The sequence below is a fragment of the Polychytrium aggregatum genome (genome assembly GCF_025602895.1).
Source record: "Polychytrium aggregatum strain JEL109 chromosome Unknown BJ171scaffold_7, whole genome shotgun sequence".
NCBI classification, from domain to species: Eukaryota; Fungi; Chytridiomycota; class Chytridiomycetes; order Polychytriales; genus Polychytrium; species Polychytrium aggregatum.
Window position 1 is genome coordinate 728755 of NW_026516209.1, and position 19448 is coordinate 748202.

General features: G+C 58.5%; 5 protein-coding genes across 5 annotated transcripts; 4 read left to right on the forward strand and 1 right to left on the reverse strand.

Annotated features, from left to right (window-relative positions):
- Window positions 1-116: 116 nt before the first annotated feature.
- BJ171DRAFT_493249 (uncharacterized protein) lies at window positions 117-3439 on the forward strand. Its single transcript, XM_053109895.1, has 4 exons — window positions 117-408; window positions 575-638; window positions 959-2715; window positions 2889-3439. The coding sequence occupies exons 1-4, from the start codon at window positions 140-142 to the stop codon at window positions 3205-3207; spliced, it is 2409 nt and encodes an 802-aa protein (XP_052969701.1). The 5' UTR covers window positions 117-139; the 3' UTR covers window positions 3208-3439.
- Window positions 3440-3592: 153 nt separating this feature from the next.
- BJ171DRAFT_278500 (CDC45 family) lies at window positions 3593-8209 on the forward strand. The gene is made up of 11 exons (XM_053106882.1): window positions 3593-3999; window positions 4343-4444; window positions 4610-4747; window positions 4909-4977; window positions 5089-5370; window positions 5535-5755; window positions 5851-6210; window positions 6459-7037; window positions 7281-7551; window positions 7701-7831; window positions 7963-8209. The coding sequence occupies exons 1-11, from the start codon at window positions 3865-3867 to the stop codon at window positions 8105-8107; spliced, it is 2433 nt and encodes an 810-aa protein (XP_052969702.1). The 5' UTR covers window positions 3593-3864; the 3' UTR covers window positions 8108-8209.
- Window positions 8210-8740: 531 nt separating this feature from the next.
- On the reverse strand, window positions 8741-10568 carry BJ171DRAFT_493256 (uncharacterized protein). Its single transcript, XM_053109896.1, has 5 exons — window positions 10454-10568; window positions 10172-10300; window positions 9705-9955; window positions 9428-9600; window positions 8741-9191 (listed from the first exon to the last, which is right to left on the reverse strand). The coding sequence occupies exons 1-5, from the start codon at window positions 10548-10550 to the stop codon at window positions 9062-9064; spliced, it is 780 nt and encodes a 259-aa protein (XP_052969703.1). The 5' UTR covers window positions 10551-10568; the 3' UTR covers window positions 8741-9061.
- Window positions 10569-11795: 1227 nt separating this feature from the next.
- Window positions 11796-14360, forward strand: BJ171DRAFT_493258 (uncharacterized protein). The gene is made up of 6 exons (XM_053109897.1): window positions 11796-12157; window positions 12350-12510; window positions 12616-13119; window positions 13241-13348; window positions 13536-14074; window positions 14162-14360. The coding sequence occupies exons 1-5, from the start codon at window positions 12106-12108 to the stop codon at window positions 13878-13880; spliced, it is 1170 nt and encodes a 389-aa protein (XP_052969704.1). The 5' UTR covers window positions 11796-12105; the 3' UTR covers window positions 13881-14074; window positions 14162-14360.
- Window positions 14361-15290: 930 nt separating this feature from the next.
- BJ171DRAFT_493266 (magnesium transporter NIPA-domain-containing protein) lies at window positions 15291-19152 on the forward strand. Its single transcript, XM_053109898.1, has 7 exons — window positions 15291-15374; window positions 15599-15833; window positions 16390-16480; window positions 16634-16791; window positions 16926-17347; window positions 17470-17858; window positions 18817-19152. Exons 2-7 carry the CDS (start codon window positions 15599-15601, stop codon window positions 18854-18856), a joined length of 1335 nt encoding a protein of 444 aa, XP_052969705.1. The 5' UTR covers window positions 15291-15374; the 3' UTR covers window positions 18857-19152.
- The last annotated feature ends 296 nt before the right edge of the window (window positions 19153-19448 follow it).

The window sequence follows — 19448 nt, forward strand, 5'->3', positions numbered from 1 at the left end:
CTCGAACCAGATTCGGAGTTTCTCACATGCTCTGTCACGTGCAAAAGAAAAATGTGTCTGCGCACGGCATGATCCGGCAGCGGATCGTTTGGGCTGCGATCGCACCCATCCACCACAGCCCAGAGCCGATCTCTGCATCATGTCGCTGCGACTCTGTCCGATCCTGCTCCTAGCTCGACGGCCTCTGGTCCGACTTCCTGTGGCTGCGGCTGCGCTGCGGGCGGTGCCGTACTGCGTTCATGGATCGCCGTCGCTGCCTGTCTTGCCGCGCGCTGCGCTATCCACATTCGCCGCAACCCATGCTTCCCGAGTCAGCGTACCAGCCCGCAGCGAGCCGGAATCTGCAAGCACCGAAGGCCAGGATGCATCGCTTTTCGACCAGGTCTTTCCTGTCTCGGACAAACTCATGTAGGTGGTACCGCTGCCTGACGCTTGCAAAGCGTTGGTTTGGAGTTGGACGGCCAGCCATCCTTTACTGCGGCCTCCCGCCGCCGACGCCCCTTGCAGCCACTCATCCCACCGCCTCTCTTGTCCCGACCACACCTCTACTCGATGGCTTTGGACAACTTGAAAGCCAGCGTGATCTCAAGCCACTGCGGAAAGAAGTCATCCGGTCAAGCGTGAAAGCCGAGAAACAGGTGGGCGAACGGACACTCGACCCAGGCTTCTTCGACCGCGAGTCTGTTCGACTGCAAGCGCCGCCGGGCATGGGAGCATTTGAGAGCCCAGGACGCTGTTTCCAACCAAAGTAGATTGTGATTGGGCGTAACATTGTACATCGGTGGGGACCGTGCCATGGCCAAGCTCCAGAGAAGTTCGTCCTTGAGGCACACTCGTTCTATTCTATGTATACTTGTTCCTCTGAATCGGGCTCCTTGGGACAAGTGCGGTATTCTGACTGTACACCGATCGCACCTGACAATGGTGACGTTTGCTTTTCCGCCTGCCCACTCTCCAGCTGGACGACCCCGTCACCGACGATGATCTCGAAAGCTTCTACTCGATCCTCGCCTTGCCCGTTACCAACAAGCAGCTCAACTACAACCCGGACTCTGTATCCTACAAGATATCCAATGACTTTGTCAGCCAGACGATGACCAACTTTATCGACGCAGAAGAAGCAGCCCGGCAGAAACTGAGCCACGCCCTCGATCGTGCCAAAGATGCTGCAGAAGGCGGAGAGGTTACGCTCGAGACAGTCCACGCCCTGATCCATGCCAATGCCATCACACAGCGTCCTGAGGCCGCCCAGGCCGCCTTTGATCTTCTTCACAAATCGGGCATCCAGCCGGATCTGAAAGCCCACAACATGCTGATGAATGCCTACAGCACCAACGGCCAGCTGCGCAAGGCGATCGAGGTGTTCAAGTCCGTATCGCAGCAGGGCCTCCAGCCCGACCGGGTGAGTTTCGAAACCCTGATCAAGGCATGCGTGCGAGCCAAAAACATCCCTGCGGCCTTCAAGGTCTACGAAGACATGAAGCGGCGGTCGATGATCCCCAGCATCCGTGCATATACCCTCCTGATCCAGGGATGTGTCGACGATAAAGATATCAAGCGAGCCTGGTCGACGTTTGCCTTCATGCGGCGTGAAGTGTGCGAAGCCGACTCCAAGCTGTTTTCTCTGATGATTTCGGCATGCGCCGCCAACGGAGAGGCTGAGCGAGCAATGAATCTGTTCAAGGAAATGAACGACAAGGGGATTCCAGTGACGGAGGCGTGCTTCACCTCCCTGATATTCTCGATGGGTTCTCGGGCAGACTACTACACCGAAATCTACGAGATTTTCGATCAAATGGTGCATTCGGGCATCGTTCCGACCCTTCGCACCTACTCCGCACTGCTCTCTAGCGCTGCGCTCCACGGAGACGTCAAGCGAGCACGGGCCATTTGGAACGGCCTGATTGAGCGATCCAAACAGGACCCCGTGTGGATTCCGAACGAGTTCGTATACAAGTATATGTTCTTGGCATATGCCAAAGCCATCAGCACGAGCGCTGCGTCCAGCCGGATGGATACTGTCGATGGCAGCCGAGAACCTATGGGTGGACCCTTGGCCACAGCGAGTGCGCCAACGAGGGATCCGGAACACTCCACGCAACCAGATTCGGTCGACAGCTCTGACTCGGCACCTGAGACCAAAGTCGCCACTGCATCCGAGCCCATGAACACCGACAACCACGCCGATCTGTACAAAGTAGATGCAGATGGGTATCTGCTCCTGACATCGACAAGAACCGATCGTGACTGTTTGCTTGCTGAAGCATCTGCCCTTTGGCAGCATCTCCTTGGCCTCGACTCCTCCGCTCAGCTGTCACATGCCGATACCGAGACGGTGGTTGCCCATCCACGTATTAGCATCACTACAAGTGTCGTCGATGCCTTTCTGACGACCCAGCAGAGCGCGGCAGTTGATGTCGACCGCATGCTGGCCTTTTTCAACACTCAGTATCGAGCATTTAATGTGCCCCATAGCGGAAAGTCGTACCACATCATGCTGAAACGCATCACAAAGTATCAGCAGAGCATGGCCCAGCATGGAAAGCAGTTCTGGACCCGTTGGATCGAATGGGATAAGACGATGGAGCAGAGGATGGCCGAAGCCGAAGGCAACGACATGAACAAGCAGCAGAAGGAGTCTATTCGCCGCATCGAGTCTCGTGACTGCACCATCGTGCGCAAGATGTTCATTCTCTATATCAATGGCCTCAACAGGTGCGATGTTTGACGCCATCTATTCTCTCCGGTGTTGCGCCTGGATACTCTGCCGCTCTGTCTCTGGATGCACCTGCTGTCTCTTCACTCTGTGCTAATCTATATCTGTTTTCCCCATCTCCATCGCATGCTTTATCGAATCATGTCGCCGAAACTATATCTCGATAACCCAGAATCAACCAGCACTACGAGGCCGTTGATCTTATCGAGGAGATGTATCGGTTCCGCGACCTGGGGTATATCCAGCAGCTGAACCGAAACGATGTACGTGCGCTTGTTGAAAAGGCCAGGGACATGTACGACGACGGGTACGACGACCTGCTCCGTCGGCTTGATGACCTTGTGCCAGCAGAACAGCGCTCGGTCCAGCAAACCGTCCAGGCTGCCCTGCGGTCCAAGTACGTTGGCCAGAAGTGGTGGGGCTGGGCAGCTATCGGCTCCCAGCCTCCCAAGCGCAGCCCGCGAAAGTACAAGCCCAAGCGCTCCGGCTAACCTGACGACAGACGGGAAACAATCGCATGGCTTGCTCACTGGAGCATATGGATCAGCAGACTTGTCCCGCTGATGCCAGAAAGTGACTGATTGTATCAAGGGAATCGGGACACTCTCCCTATCCCACATGTTATTGTAGCATGAGATGGCCTGCGTCCAGCAAAGCCAAATGCAATTAAATCGATTACTCTCGAGTGACGCACCAGAGACGCTCTCGTGCGCACACCCCGCTCATTTGCTGCCCAAGCCAGAGCCCTCCGGTCGGTCGTTTGGATCATGCCCTTTCCCACGCCGCCCCATTTTTGTCCAAAGTGTGCACGTGATGCGGGGTTGGTCTGTTTCCAGGCCGCTTTGCACCGCCAAAGCAGCAGTGTCCTTCTCCGCTGCATCGCCGTGACCGCCGAGCTTGCATCCGCCAGCGCTGTGCTGCGACCTTCTCCCGAGCTCCTTGGTGTCGACGACGATTGCGAGGACACCGCTCCCCGCCACCCGCATCCGCTTCGTTTTCTCGGACAGTTCGACTCGGCGCCAAGGACAGCGGCTGGCCATTGCCCTGCAGCATTCGCCTGATCGACTGCAACTCCTTGCCCTGCACCGACACGGCGAGCAAACACTGCCCCGTCCTCCCGCCTGGTCGCATATGCAGAGCGCCGATCGATGACCATCGTCAGCGAATCCGATCTGTACCATGTGTACGATCTGATCATCTCCAACTCGCTCCAGGCCGATGCACCGGTGGTGATATTTGTCAGCACAGACGTCGATGCGCTATGTGCATGCAAGATCCTCTCGGTACGGCATTGCTCATCTGGGCCCTAGATCAGCCTGAGATATCGCTACGGAGGTGGACGTGGAATGGGCAAGTTCCGGATCAGACGAGTAGAGCTGAAGCTTATCAGATATGGAGCCCACGATCAGCCCATGATCAGTCCGAGGCATTGCTTTGCCGGACAGGAAGCGTGGGGATGGATCATGGCAGCACCGCCGATCGATCCATCGATGCTTACGGGGCAGCCGTCGACCGCCCTGATGTCGAGTACAACGGACATGCCCTGCATCTCAGCATCGTACCGGTCCCTGCCCCCCCCCCACTTTCCTGAAATTCATGCTGACTGCTTTGCCTGTCGCCATCCAGACCTTGCTGAAAGCCGACTGCATACCCCACGAAGTCATTCCCGTAGCCAACTTCGCACATATTACGAAGACAAACGACACCAAGATCGAGAACAACGACCTGGTGGGTTGCTGCCTCACCGATCACTAGGCTGCGGCCGCACAGGCTACAGAGTCGATTCGTTCGCAGCTGTGGGTCATCCGATGCAAACGACTCGGCTGGGCTGACAACTGACCGAATCGCATATCTCTGCCGACCGGACTGCGGCACCCGGCTGTGTGCCTCAAGATTCGCACCATTATCCTACTCAACTGTGGCGGGCTTATCGAGATCTCAAACTACCTCCAACTGCCCGAAAACGCCGTGGCCATCATCCTGGACACCCACCGACCCCTTGGCCTGGACAACTTGTTTGCAAATCATCAGGTGGGTCCTGTGGCTGGAATCCAAGCTGTCTTGGCCACAATCCTTCTCTGGCATCGCCATATAGAGAACCAGCCGCCCAATATCTGTCCAGGCGTCGTCGCTGTGCTGACGGATTCTCACTATTTGACGGGGACTCTTCTGCGCTTACCTCAACCATGTAGACCATTGTCGTGTACGATCAAAGCGTCTCTGATTTCGATGAGGTTCAAAAGGCATTCCGATCCCTCGAGGTGGGTCATGCCTTTGGATATGCTGCAGGGCAGCCACCGGTTTTGGTCAAGCGCGGTCCGAGACTTGGTCCTGGATACCGTATTCACGCCCTGCCTGAATCTCGTCTCCAGGGACTGGACGACGAGGAGGAGACCGGAGACGATCGCAATGTTGAAGATTCCGATGCGCTGGAGGGTGAAAACGCAATCACAAGTGCACAGCGTCCGAAGGCAGAGACGGAAGACGGCGACAACAAAGTTGACGATGATGACGATGATGACGATGATGACGATGATGACGACGACGATGACGATGACGATGATAGTGAATCTAGTAAAGCTGGTGACAAGGACGGCAGCGACGAAGATAAGGACGAAGACGGCAGCGGTGATGACGATAATGACCAAGAACATGTACGAAGTGGACGGTGGCGAGAGATGTGTATTTTGTCCAACTAGCAAACGATAGAGACGGCAAGGGACCAGAGTGAACGGAAGCGCAGCTATATCCGATGGCCTACGCTTCGCATGCACTCTGAATGTTGACGATCGGTCTCGCCTTTGTTTGCATCGAAAAGGGTCGGAAACGGCCCAAGCTAGATATGGACGAGGACCCAGCTGTAGCTGAAGCCGTCAGGCGCTCAGTGCAGTCGCGACGACGAGCGATACGACGACAGCGTGAGGCCAACCAGGATCTGATCAACAAATACTACCGGAAAGCCTATCGAGGGATCTCTGTGGCGTGCTTGATGTACGCCATGGCTGATCAAATGAATCGAACCTCGAACGAGCTGCTGTGGTAAGACTGAGACAGTGCCAGGGTGCTAGTCAAGTCATGTGGGATCCATGTCTGTTCATGTGCAATGGATTGATTGATCTTGCGACGCGGCCCAGGTATGCCATCATTGGGCTGACGGATCAGCTCAACAGCGAGTACATCGAGACCAAACGGTACCTCGAAAAGGTCGAAGCCCTCCGGCTCGATGTTGCCCGCTTTAACCTCTCGACCAGCGAAGGCGCCGAGGCGGGCGCCCTCGACCTGGATCTGGACGACGGCACCAGCGGACGACGCTACAAAAACGTGCAGGGAGCGGACGACTACAGCATCGTGTGCGACGACGAGTTCCGAATCATGCTTCTGCGGCACTGGAGCCTGTACGAGAGTCTGTATCACTCGAGCTATGTGGCTGGCAAGCTTGGCATCTGGACCGAGATTGGTCGGAAGAAGTTATGGAACATGCTGACGACGATGGGGTAGGGATATGCAGCTGTGATACTGCGCTGTAGAGCAGAATTGCAACGAAGAGCCGCCTTCACGGCCATGAGGCCATCGGCGGCGTGCAGATCACTGCAATCTCAGGCTATTTGATTGCTCTGAATCGCTGCCACTAACAACGGATATTTCTCTTCTTCCGGCTGCCGGCCCCAAACTCATGGCACCCCATCTCCATCAACGTTCAAATGCCATCCGACCAACCAATCGGGGCCGCGACGGAGATCAGATTCCCTCGCAGCGAGTGCGAGCAGCTGTACAAAGAAATGCTGTTCACATTCAAGACGCAGATCCACCAAAAGCTGCTCGGCGTCGCCCCCAAGTACAACATGAACGAGCTCGTGTTTCCGTCTTTCTTCAAGCACTACGGCTACAAATCAACGCTGTCGGCCGCGGACGCCGCATACTCGCTCTCGGCACTCCTGGACGGCGGTGCACAGTGGGTCCGCGATCATGCGATTGCTGGATACGTGTCCTCAGGCCATCTGTCGTCGAGATCCGAGCGGCGGACAGGCGGCGGCGGCGGCGGTGGTGGTGGTGGTGACGAATCAACGAGTGCGGCTGTCCTGTCTGGTGTTGGTGTTGGCACACGGACAGGTGCAGCGGCGGTGGGAGTTAAGCTGCTGGAGATCTCCAAGGAAATCGAGCGGCGTGAGCACTGGAACGAAGATCACGACGGCGACGGCAGTGTCGATGACGGCGAGCAAGGTGACGACGACGACGAAGACCAAGACATGCCGCAAAGCCGACGCGAAAAAAGCAAGCAATGGATGGCCAACTTTTATGTTGCCTACGATGCCCTAGACAAGTATGTCACCAATGCCAAGGGGGCTGTCGGGCAGCTTCTGCTCCTGGAGTGTCTTTCTGGACCACCGGGTGGGCACAGGTGTATGCACTGCTCCTGCCATTCTCCGCCCGTTAACCCACTTCGACCTCTTGCCTTGCGGATGCTGGGGGCTCGGTCCATTTGTGTCGGGGTTTGGGTCTCGGCGCATCTGCCTCGTACTGACCTATCCGCCCTTGCTCCTTGCGGCATTTTGCTCGCTGATAGCGTCGACTTGCTCGTCCACGGCATTCAGTTGGCCATGTATTTCCAAAAGGCACTTGTCGCTGCAGGCCTGACCATCATTCGGAAGCGGATCACCAAGCACAACGAGCACTTTCGCTTTTGTGTGCTCGCCGGCCTCGATCTCGGATCTGTGCGAGCGAGTGCCCTGGCCGTCGGCGGAGGCAGCGCCATGGGAGAGAGCTCCTTTCAACTCTTCGCCAACAGCCCAAATTACCTGAACCGCCTGGCCATTTTCTTGAACGAGGCGTTGAAGGTGGGTGCACCGGTGACCGCTATCGCCGATGCTGCTACCGAGCTGGATGATCAACGACTGCCGAATCGAGCCTCCTCCCGATACCATGGCAACCGGCAATGCACAGCCAAACGCAGAGTGCTTACTGCAGCGGCTGCTTCTGCTTCCAGGACCAAGTCAAGCCCGACGGGACTATCTTGCGGCCACTGCCACTGGTCGTTGCCGTTTTGAATGAAGAGACGGATCGATTCCTCGTCATCGGACTGCCCAAGCCCAGCCAAAAGATGCGTATTGCGAAAAAGTAAGCGAGATATCCCTTCGCATCGGCCGACTTTGAGGATGCACCATGGCCTCGGATGGAGCTGTTTGGTTCCCTCTCCCGCTTGGTGCCTGGCTCTACTACTGACCGCTGCCCTTTCCCTCCCATCCCAGCCCGTTCGCGCTGGCCTTTCAGATGGCAGCCGACAACGCCAACGCCCGTGCTCGATTCGACAACTTTGAAGCCTCGATCATCGAAGTGGCCAAGGAGGATATGATTACCCTTCTGGAGGGTATCCAGCAGTTCCTTCGGCGATAGAGAGGCCCGCTGCTGGCCGAGCTGCTGTGGATAGGGATGAGTTTCTGCCACCTGTGACAGGCTCCTTGCGGGAGCATTCCTTTCTTGATGCATTCGTGAGATTGTTGCTTCCCCTCACACCACCACCGGCTCAATACCATTGGCTTTGCATCCCGCCTACATGCCATGTAACCCTGCGCAGAGGCAGCCCGGCCGTGCGGCTCATGGGCCGATGCGAGATTCGATTGGAATGTCGTCCTGTTCGCATGTCGTCCCGCTGGAATGTCGTCCTGTTCGCATGTCGTCCCGTTGAGCCATCACACGACGCTATTGCCGGCCGCAACTCTCAAGCTCGTCCTGGCTTGGGTGTGCCCATATATCTTCCTTGTCCTTGGTTTCACACATCAATCTGTGACGGCGCTATAGAGCATGTCTGGAGCGAAACGGGACAGTGGCCACTTGCATTCTTCCATGGCTCAATGCTGACTGTTGGTTTGAGCGCAGTCTCGAGACAGAATGCGCATTTGACCCATATGGACTAGCTGCGTCCGTTGCATCATGAGCACATCCTGATGGTGGAACTGCTCGAAATAGCGAATGAACCTCAGGCGACGGAAACTGGAATACATATCCCTGGTCTTGCCTTCACGGGAGTAGATGATGGATGTGTTATATTCCATTCGAAAAAATAGAAGCGACAAACGTAGGGTTATTCCGTTTCATTTTTGTGAGCGTTGCAAGAAGGGATGGAGGTAAATATGTGAGTGGGGAGAGAGGGAAACAAGGAGAAGCGGACAAGGAGTTGGTGGATGGAATAGAATGCACTGGAGTAATCGATCAAAGGTTTCAACAGAAGCAATCAAATGCAAAAGCGGCACGGACGTCGAGAACATGCAAGCGTTGGCGGTGTCTCCGCTTCGGCTGGGAAATGATGATGCTGTGGCGAGCGCATCGACCACGCCCTTTGTTCTAGATTCAGTTCTTGGGCTTGCGGCCCATGTGCGAGTCGTGGGAGATGTGGCCGGTGGTGCGGTACTGGACAAAGATGCCGAGAATCGCGAGGACAACCATGCCTGCAAGCATGCCGTACACCTTGCCGTTGGACCTGCGATAGGAGCGGAGAGGAGAGCAAAGCAGTGTAGGTCGAGGGAGTGAGCAGGGGTACACAGAGCAGACAGGGAATGAGTAAGGGCACCAAGTCGATGGTGATGGTGACGGCGATGGCCATTCCGATCGGCCGAACGGCCAAGGCAGGGTTGATTGCGAGGCGGTTCCGGAACAGCCCAGCATATCATCTCGTCCGAGGCGCTGCCGGCTCACAATATGCCCTCGAATACGTACTGGTAAGGGGGGATCGTGTGGTTGGCGCCAAGGAAGCTCTGGACAGACTCGACAAAGCCAGTTTGGATGAACATGTCGAGGCCAAAGAGGGCCGAGTAGGATCCAATGACAGAGGTGGAAACGATCAGGATGATCTTCTCGAAGATAAAGATGATGATGATGCCAGCCACGACCTGTCGATATGAGCAGAAGCACGCTGATTAGCAAGCATAGTCTACGACACCAAGTGGATCGCGGCAGGATCCCAGAGGTTAGGACCAAGTTCTGGACCACATACCATGAGAGCAAGGAAGAGAGAGCGACCCCAGCCGGAGCTGATGAGACCGCCATCCTTCCAGGCAAGGATGAAGTTGGCGAGGAGGAATCCGCCCATGGCACCAATGCAGGCCAGGCCCAGCTTGACCAGGAAGCCGGCCAGCAGGCCACCGACGATGCCAAAGGCAATACAGGCGACCAAGTAGATGGTGTCATGGTTCTGCCATCCCTGAGCAGGCTCGACGTACGACAGAATGATGAAGCCGATGGTGGCTGTCGGGAGCAAGGAGACATGATGTGAGGAGAGAGCCGCCAGGAGGACACCGCTGCTGATTCCGAGGATGGCCCGAGGATAGCCCGAGGATAGCCCGAGGATAGCCCGAGGATAGCCCGAGGATAGCCCGAGGATAGCCCGAGGAAGGTCCGGGATTTGCAGATGCCTCCCCACCCGCCATGCATTCCCAGCCGAGATCGAGGCAGTGGTCATACCGAGGACGTAGAAGCCGGCAACGAAGAGGATGATGCGGAAGAGACGGTAGCCGAAGAAGACAAAGAGCAGGCCGGCAATGATGCAGATGCCGCCGAGGATACCGGCTTGGACAGTCAGCGAGTAGACGCCTGAAGGGGGAAACGGTGAGGTAAGCAGTCCGGTAGTGGAGTTGCTCGCAGATGGGCCGGACAGAACCAAGGCAAGCAGGCGACAGATACGCGAGCTATGGAAACGCCGAGGTGCAAAACGGGCCGGCCAGAGACACGGGCGAGCATACATACTGTTGGCAGCATCGACAGGGTTGACGCCAGCGACGGTGGTGTCGGCAAAGGCGACGGCAACGAGCGAGAGCAGGGCAAAGAGCAGCGGCAGAGTCATGGTGCTGACGGCAGAGCGGGGTGGATGCGGGCGAGGGTCTGGCGAGGGAGCGATGGGCTTTTGTATTTTCACGCCACCCCACCACCCGAGCCGGGCTGGACAGGCAAGTCAGCGACGAGTGGGTGAAGCAGCATCCAGCCGGCCAGTCAGCGGCGGCGGCGGCTGGAGGAGCGCGACGGGTGGCTGGCTGGGTGCGCGTCCGTCAAGGACTCGGTGTCGGCGGGTAGTGCGCAGCCGCAGAGGACACTGCGCGTGTGCCTGCTCCACAGAGACAGCAGGGCGCTGATTGGCGGACGTTCTTGGCAGAACGCGATGAACGCGTCGCACGCCGGGTCATTGTGACATTGCCAAGACGCGGTCCCGCGCCGCGGCGGTATTGTGCCGCGCCGCCACCGTGGGTGCACCGACAGCACAAACAGACTCACCGTGGACAGGGACGAGTTGGTGGGGCGAGGGGAGTGGGACGACGAAACAGCACGCAGACGGTGTGCCGGTGGAGTGGAGCGGGGTGGTGCACGAGCAGCCCCAACTCTCAACTCTCGACGTCGCTGCCGACAGCAACGGCATGAGCAGGGCCGCCACCACCTGCGCTCTAAACAGAGGCCGGATGGACGCACCCCACCCTCGTCCATCCACGCCCTGGTGCCTTGCGCTGCTGCCCTTTCCCTATCCTTTTCTCTTTCGCCAAATCTTTTCTTTGCAACGGCACAATGGCCAACGCTGCCTGCTGTTGCGGAGCCCAGGGGTCTTGGCTCGAGTCGCGCTGCCCTGGTCGGTCATGGACATGCAGACTGGATCTCGGCAGGGGCGAGGCGACCAGGCCGAGTCCCGCGATTGGGGCCGGGGCGACAATCGCAATGAATCGCAGGGTGAGCGCCTGGTGGACCTGGTGGACCTGGGAACTTTCGGCGCACCCGGTCTCTCCTCGGCTGTCATTGTCAACACTCTCGCCAGTCTCTGATCCAACACAACCGACACGATCTGTTCCAGAACACATTGCTCGACCGTCAGATCGGGGGAGACTCGATCGGCAATCCCATGTCTCCCATCCGCTGGCCTGCATCGCCCTCTGAATGCGGTCAGGCGCGCGCTGCCCGCCTCGATCCTCCGCATCGCTCGTGCATATTCACTCCAGCACGCCAGAGCGTCGGCGCTATCAACCCCGGCAGGATCGGTCTTGGAGTGCGCGTTTCCCTTTCAAGCACGCTTGTTGCGGCATTGCGGCCCTCGCTATTTTGCCGGAGTCATCTCGTTTGGCACGCCAAGCGGCCTGTGCCCGGCGGATTCTGCTGCGATTGGGTCGACCGGCTGCCCGGAGCCCGCACGCCGCGTCCGCGCCAGCAACACAAACACAGCGATCGGCTCTTTCACTGCTGTCGCGGGCATCGTCTTGGCGCCATCGGTGAGGCGATGTGGCAAGCCGCAAAGTCAGCGGGCTTGCGCAGACGGAATATATTCCAAGCACTCGTCCTCCGGCTCCCCCCCTTCGTCGACATCCTCCCTGGCCTGATCTCGCTTCCCTGTCGCTGCTCCGGCCCAAGACTCCGTGTCCCGCATGCACTCCAAGCTGGCTTTCTTCCTGGCGCTCGCTCTGGCGCTGGCCCAAGGTACCGGCAGGCAGTGGATTGGTTGGTGGCAGCGGCGGTGGCTTCGTGCGTGCATTTTGCTGGACAGATCGAGGGAGCAACGCAGCCCAGAACGACGATGGCCAGCACGAGCCTGCCTGGGCTTCAGAGCCGTGCTGCTGGGTTTACTGTCTGGCCCTGGCCAACGCCCTGCTTATCCGTGATGCCCCGCAGTCGCTCTATCGCAGATCGTCTATCCCGTTGGCACATCCAAGGTGCTCGTCTATGCCGACAAGGGCTCCGATGGTCGCCCCAATCTGCGGCTGCAGGTGCCTTCCTCGCTCTCCTGGTTCGGCATCGGCACCGGGGCTCAAATGTCTGGGTCCGATATGCTCGTACGTAGCGCATCTCGAGTGTCCCCTGGACTGCTACTGCCAGCGACGTCGATCCCTGCTGCTTCTGCTTCTGCCGGGCCATTACTCACACACTGCGGCTCTCAGATCGTCTGGAGAAACTCGGACGGCTCTGTCACAGCCTCGCACCGCACCAGCACCGGGCACAATACGCCTGTGGAAACCAATCCATCGGCCATAACGGTGCTGACGAACCAAGCCTCGAGCTCACCGACCCCAACCGGCAGCTTTGTGGTGACAGTTGCGGTCCCAACGACGTGGGCCAGCTCGAGCTCGTTCATCATGGCCGCCCTCGTCGGTGCGCCGCCAGCGTCAAAGTCCACATCGGCCAGCTTTCAACAGCATTCCAGCCAGACGGCCGTGTTCCTGCAGCTCCTGTCCTCCAGCAACTCGTTTACCCTGAACGGCAACAACCCCAATAGCACCGGCACGGTTGTCACGGGTGCAGGCAGCTCCGGAACCTGGATCATAGTGCATGCACTCATCATGGGCGCAGCCTGGGTTGTGGTTGTTCCGATCGGAGTCTTCATTGCCCAGTTCCTCAAGTCGTCGCTTGGGTCCAGCTGGTTTACGCTGCATCAGGTTTTGATGGTATGTTATCCTGGAGAGAATGTGACTGCCCTGTTCAAACGACGCCGGATGGCTTGGCTCCTTGGAAGAACAGGATGTTGCCTCAGTCAAAGTCAATAACTCGTTTCGGCTGCATTCATAGGGCGGCGTCACGGGCCTGGGCTCGTTGGTGGGCTTTGGCATCATTTTTTACTCGGTTCAAGAAAACGGAGAGTCCCATTTTAGCATCGCTTCGCAGGGTGCCCACGGAGTAAGTTTGTCGTCTTGTCGTTGCTCCTGTTGGCTCAGCCTGCCTGTGTATTGTCGTTATGGATGGAGTGGCCAAGATCACCCCCGAGCGGCTTGGACTTGGTCGTCGTTGCAGCAGAAACCACCCTCTATGCTCGGCACAGTTCTGAATAGCGTCCCTGGTGATTTCGCTAACGCACAACTGGCAGATTTTTGGTCTGGTTATTCTCGGCCTGATGCTTGTCCAGATCGGCTTTGGCGTCTATATCGACAAGACCTTTGATGTGAACCGAACCAGGGTTCCGGTGCGCGACAAGCTGCACTGGCATCTCGGCCGGCTGCTGTTCGTCGCCGCTCTCGTCAATGTTGTCCTTGGGTGCCTGCTTATTCAAGTCAGCATCGTCATTTGGGCTCTGATAGCGGTGTGGGTAGTCGCGGTGATCCTGGTCTTTGGATACCACATGTTCAAGAACCGTGGCAAGGACTATCGCCACCACGACAAAGTTCACAGCCATGAGTATTCTCTGGAGCCTGTTGCTCCCTACCAGTATTGACGGACGTCTCGGCCATCGGTGCGGCCGCCGTTACGGACCGTCGATGCCTCACTCAAAGTGCACGTCTTCGCCCTTGATTGTATGCCTCGCTTGTTGACGACTATATCCGTTCAGACCATATCCTCTGGGTGCCTGTGCTGGAGCCTGCAGGGAGACAGGGCTCGTGACGGCCCTCGGGTGAACTCGGCTCGATGCTGGATGTGATGTGGATGTGGATCTGAATATGAATCTGGGTCTGAGAGGGCAGCAAGTCACGCCGATGTGCGCACGACGCGGCGTACCCCACAACGTGCTTGCCACGGCCATGATGTCATCAGAAGCGATGTTCCGCCGATAGCCCGATGCGGCCGGCGCGTGGTTTCCTCTCGCTGAGGCACCCATATCGGTCCCTGGGGTGGATCGTCCACATCCAGCTGTTTTGGAGCGAGAGGGCGTCCGCGGACAAGCCCGATTTCGACCAAACGCCATCGAGACGCCGCAGAGAAACGGCGGTGGCCAGGCGTGCAGGAAACGTGGGGGGGGGGCCCTTGCGGGTGCAATGTGCAGCAGGCAAGGATACCGTCCAGCCTCGTCGGCGTCGTCGCTGTCCTCCCGTCCCCGTCCTCGTCCTCGTCCCCGTCTCCACCGATACAACCTTGCCTGGCAGCGACGCTCGTCCTGCACCCTCGCGAGGGTGCAGCCGTCGAGTCGGTGCATCCGGGAACCGTCGCCGCTGGACATCGAGCCCCTTGCAGATCCAGGCGGTGGCGGTGCGGGGCCTGTTGCCGCCGCCCCGGAAGGCGCTGCCGCCGAACGGCTGCGCATGCGCAACGCGGCGGTGGCGATCCAGGGTTTCCTTTCTGGTCACGGCGGGGTTGCACGGGGCCGCGTCGTCTGTTTGTCCATACACGGCTGACGCGCTCGCTGGGCAGCACAAGGGCCGCCAAGCCCAGATGCCAAGGGAGCGCAAGCGCCGCAAAGGGAAGGCGATGCGACACACGGCGCGGCTGCTGCAGCGGCTGCTGTTGCTGTTGCTGTTGGTGTGCGTTGCCAGCATAACCTCCCCCCCCCCACACACAGACACACACAGGCACTGGCGCCTTGGCATCGATTGTCCCTGTTTGCCCTTGGCGCTATCAACAGGGACACCTCAACAGACGCTATTAACAGCCGCTGTCTTGTTGCTATCCGCGGCCGCAGCGCACTGTGCCCGAGAGCCGCGTTGTCCAGCCCTGCGACCCAGCGAGCCCCGTTCTCGCCGACGGGCCCCAGGGCCACTGTCTCTGTGGACACCACTGCCGCTCCTGTCCGCCGCCTCGCCGTCTTCTCGGTGCTGGTCTCGGTGTCGCCCCCTCTCGGCTGGCCTCGCCCCTCTCCTTCCGTCGCTCCTCCGTCCTGCCCCCCTCCCTCGACGCATTTCTTCTGGGGTTGCTTGACTGCCTGGCCAAACCCCATCTGCCTCCTCTCCTTCCTCGGTCATTCGCTCCGTTCTGTTCGGTTCCCCAGGGCAAGACAGTCGGTGTCTCCTCCTCCCGCCCCTGCCTCCCTCTGGCTCATTACCGGCCGGCCCCCCGGTCCTTGGCGCACTCCCGTGTCCATTCCGTCTTGGCCACTCCCTTCCCATCCATCTCCATCAACCCATCTGATCCGCCCCATCTACAAATCATCGTTGCCGCCGTCCCTCCGCTGCCTTTCGTCTCCGCCTAAAACTCATTGTCGCTTCTACATCCAACATCAAGATGTCTACAAACGGAACGGCTCCAGGAACCGTCGATTTGACCAAGGCCGATGGCTCCCTTGACACTCACAAGCTCATTGGCATCATCCTGGCCTGCTCGTCGGCGTTCTTTATCGGCTCATCCTTCGTGCTCAAGAAGAAGGGTCTGATCAACTCCGGGACTCTGTCGCTCAAGGATGGCAGCTCCGATCATGCGTATCTGAAGAACTGGCTCTGGTGGACCGGCATGGTGCTCCGTAAGTCCTGCTGTCCTTTCCTACATCCGTTTTTGCCTCCCGGTCCTGAAGAGCAGCATCGACCGGGCCTTTCGGTGGCAGTCCCGTTGGTGGCTGCGAACAGAGGGCCAGCCTCTCCAAGGGTGTTGCTCCGAATGATCCCGGGTGCCGCATCGGTTGCTTCCTACCGAGCAGCCTCCCAGATCAGCCCTGGGCTCCTCAGATCGGCTCGCCTGTGCGAGGCATCGGCCGGCCCAGTCGATTGGATCCAGAGGCCGTCCGCCAGCCTGCCAGCCTGCCAGCGGACATGCAACCATACACACAACGGGCTCACCCCTGCCGTCCGGCCCGCTCCTATTAGCGCTGCCGCGGCATCGGTGATGTATCTGTGCAGTGTCTGGCCGGCTCAGCCACTGCCACTGACTTGGCTGGCTGGCTGGCCTGGATGGTCTCGATGGTCGACGGACACGATGACACCGCCGGCCGATTCGCTGCTCCTCATTCTGCACCCTCTTCCGTATCAAAAATCGCGGCTAACCGGTGGCTCCTTTCAACCCTCCCCCCCCCTCCAATGTAGTTCTTCTTGGAGAAGTATGCAACTTTGCTGCCTATGCCTTCGCACCAGCCATTTTGGTCACGCCTCTCGGCGCCCTGAGTGTCGCCATTAGGTATGGACAGCCGCCCTTGGCACGATCTACATGCTGGCCAGCGGCGTCATCGTCTCCCATCCTACAGTCGAACCATCGCTCTGTCGCGTCAGCACCTGTCTAACGCCGTCAACGTCACCCATCTCCTTGCGCGGCCATCTCGCTCGGCTCCAGCGCGATCTTGGCGTCCTTTTTCTTGGGCGAAAAGCTCAACTTCTCCGGCAAGGTCGGATGCATGCAGTGCATCCTCGGCTCCATGGTTGTGGTCCTGAATACCCCGGAGGCCCAGCCCTTCACCGTCATCGAGTTCTACGAAAAGATTGTGGACCCAGGTGAGTTCTGCGTGCCACCTGGATGTACTTTGGCGCGCCCGCAACACAAGCCGGTCCATGGCGTCAGAATCACAGCCAGGAGCCTGCTTCCCGAAACCCCCTTTGCTGACCCACTTGCCACTTTCCTCGTCCAGTTTTCATTCCCTACTCCGTCATCAACGTGATTGTCATCTTTGTACTGATCTTCTGGGCGAGCCCCAAGTACGGCCACAAGTTCCCGATCGTCCACATCTCGATATGCTCGCTCATCGGTGGCTTTGTCGTCGTCGCCACCCAAGCCCTCGGCTCCGCCATCGTCGTGTCCGCCTCTGGAAACAACCAGTTCACCCAGTGGCAGGTCTACCCGCTGATTCCCTTTGTCGCTGGATGCGGCGTGACCCAGATCAACTACCTGAACAAAGCCCTCAACGACTTTTCGACAGCCGTCGTTACCCCGATCTACTATGTGTTCTTCACGACATCGACTTTGATCTGCTCCTCGATTTTGTTGAAACAGTTCTTTACTTTCCCTAATTTTGCCACGGGTGCGACGGCCCTGATCGGATTCCTTGTGATTGTAAGTGCTGCAAATCGTGCGTGAGCCGCACTCGGTGTCCTGCTGGCTGGACGCGATCTGGCTGTGTACTAATGCGCCCTCGCAACGTTCTGTTTCCTCTCTTCTTCCCCCCCCCTCGCCAGGTCGGAGGTGTTGCACTGCTGTTCCAATACTCCAACAAGCTGGCAAAGGAGGAGCTCGCTCGCTCGCCAACGACCAGCACCTATGAGCTGGAGGGCATCAACAACGGCGATCCCAGGGCGCTGTTGCAGAATGCCTCGCCCCTCACCGACCGCATCAGCCCCTCGAGTATCGACCCGGACAAAGTCAAGCGCGCGACATCTCCCACCGCGGGCAACCTGAGAAACCGCACGACTGACCCGTACATTTCACCAGACCGGAGCGTGCACGACCTCAGCCAATCGACCGAGAGCATATTGCCCCAGAGCGATCCCTATCATTCGTCGGCCGAAACCATCCCGGCCCTGACGATCGGGAATCCGCACGGCGAGCCCATCGCTCCCCCGAAGAGGTACTTGGCTTTTGATTCCGTCCGTTTGGAGTGACGTGGAGTTGGATGAGGCCGGGCCGAGCCGAGCCGAGCCGAGCTTTATTTATTTACCTTTCTTACGTCCGATTGCTTATGTCGTGCGCCGTTTCTTTACCATCGCCTTCCCGTATCTGTGGGGGGTGTCCGCGCACTCTGCCTCCCCCTTGTGCAACTGGGTTTACCCCTCCTTCCCCGTTTTCATTCACTCTCCACTCTCCACTCTCCACTCTCCACTCTCCACTCTCCACTCCCCACTCCCCACTCCCCACTCTCCACTCTCTGCTTTCCGCGCTGCCTTCATATCGACGCCAGTTGGAAGCACCAGTGAGTGATGTGCTCGTTCCAACGGATCGATGCCGTCCTCCGATGCCTTTCATCGCTGTCATATGTCTATCCGCTGGCTCGCAGCAAACGCCTGCTTGCCTGCATTGGCACATCTCTGTTCCCCACCTACCCACCCGCCACCACATTTGATGCACTGGACCAACATAGTCCTCGCATGCACATCCTTGGAGGACATTTGAGAGGAGCTCGCTGTTGCTGCGGCTCCGAGGACCACCACCATCATGTATCCTATATTCTTCATCTTCACATCTTGCTGCCCAAATCGCACCCATTCATCGCTTCATCATATCCCTTCATGCAACTGCGATTCCACCCGTCCCCCAGTGTCTGCCCAGATATATTTCTATCCTTCTTCTCTTCTCTCCTCCCTCCCTATCGACCCCGCCCCGTTTCTACCTGTGTAATAAATGCAGATACGGTAGCCCGTGCGAATAGATTCGATGGATGGTGTTCTAATGCCTTTCTCGCTCTTGCTCCTCTGACCCGCGGCAACAATCTCACCGGAACGGCACCGTCAACGCCGATCGACCGACCCGGCTGTGTCTCCTGCCCTCGACTCTGGTCGATATCCTGCGTTCTGCCCTCCTCCGTACAGCAAAATCATCGGCTTTGGGGCCGGAGTCCAGTCGTCCTGAGATGCCCCTGTGTAGCTTCTGATGCCTGCAAATCCACGAGGCCGTGCACAACTTGCTTGGCACAGCTCCTTTCCCTCCCTCTCTTTCCTTGCTTCCTTCCTTGCTTCCTTCTGCTGTCTGCACTCTTTCCCCCTCCTCGTCTCCTTTGCCATTGGCACTCCACAGCCATCCGCCCCCCTCCTCCCTTTCCCGCTCGGCCATCCATGCATGGTCCCCTTCTCAACCACCCATCTTGGTTCCCGGTCATCACTGGGATGCTCCCCCAATCAACAAAGATTGCATCGGCTTTGGCCAAAGACCCTGTGCACCGAGTGACTGCCGAGATACAGACCCCATCACGACCGTTGGAGGATACCTGCTTGTGGGAAGCGCCTGTCCCCCACCACCACGTTCTCTGCTCGCGCTCTCTTCTGGCCATTCACGCGGGTGACCAGCGACATGGATGTCGTCGCCAATCCAGTCGCAACAACGGCAGCAACTGCCCAACGTCGAGCCAGCCGCCACGAAATTGTTGTCCCCCACCACCGCAGCGAATCCCACGCGGTGGAGCCCCGCGCGCTCTTTGCGGTTTCGGGCTCCCCGGCCCACCCGC

Coding starts and splice junctions, on each gene's coding strand:
- BJ171DRAFT_493249 (XM_053109895.1), top strand. CDS start 140: ATGTCGCTGCGACTCTGTCCGATCCTGCTCCTAGCTCGACGGCCTCTG. Junction 639..958: donor GCGTGAAAGCCGAGAAACAG/GTGGGCGAACGG, acceptor CCCACTCTCCAG/CTGGACGACCCCGTCACCGA. Junction 2,716..2,888: donor TATATCAATGGCCTCAACAG/GTGCGATGTTTG, acceptor TCGATAACCCAG/AATCAACCAGCACTACGAGG.
- BJ171DRAFT_278500 (XM_053106882.1), top strand. CDS start 3,865: ATGACCATCGTCAGCGAATCCGATCTGTACCATGTGTACGATCTGATC. Junction 4,748..4,908: donor ACTTGTTTGCAAATCATCAG/GTGGGTCCTGTG, acceptor TCAACCATGTAG/ACCATTGTCGTGTACGATCA. Junction 7,038..7,280: donor GCCTACGATGCCCTAGACAA/GTATGTCACCAA, acceptor GCTCGCTGATAG/CGTCGACTTGCTCGTCCACG.
- BJ171DRAFT_493256 (XM_053109896.1), bottom strand. CDS start 10,550: ATGACTCTGCCGCTGCTCTTTGCCCTGCTCTCGCTCGTTGCCGTCGCC. Junction 9,601..9,704: donor CTCTCTTCCTTGCTCTCATG/GTATGTGGTCCA, acceptor TCATATCGACAG/GTCGTGGCTGGCATCATCAT. Junction 9,192..9,427: donor CACACGATCCCCCCTTACCA/GTACGTATTCGA, acceptor CTCCTATCGCAG/GTCCAACGGCAAGGTGTACG.
- BJ171DRAFT_493266 (XM_053109898.1), top strand. CDS start 15,599: ATGTCTACAAACGGAACGGCTCCAGGAACCGTCGATTTGACCAAGGCC. Junction 15,834..16,389: donor GTGGACCGGCATGGTGCTCC/GTAAGTCCTGCT, acceptor CCTCCAATGTAG/TTCTTCTTGGAGAAGTATGC. Junction 17,859..18,816: donor CCCATCGCTCCCCCGAAGAG/GTACTTGGCTTT, acceptor TCCTCCGTACAG/CAAAATCATCGGCTTTGGGG.
- BJ171DRAFT_493258 (XM_053109897.1), top strand. CDS start 12,106: ATGCACTCCAAGCTGGCTTTCTTCCTGGCGCTCGCTCTGGCGCTGGCC. Junction 12,511..12,615: donor TGTCTGGGTCCGATATGCTC/GTACGTAGCGCA, acceptor TGCGGCTCTCAG/ATCGTCTGGAGAAACTCGGA. Junction 13,120..13,240: donor CGCTGCATCAGGTTTTGATG/GTATGTTATCCT, acceptor CTGCATTCATAG/GGCGGCGTCACGGGCCTGGG.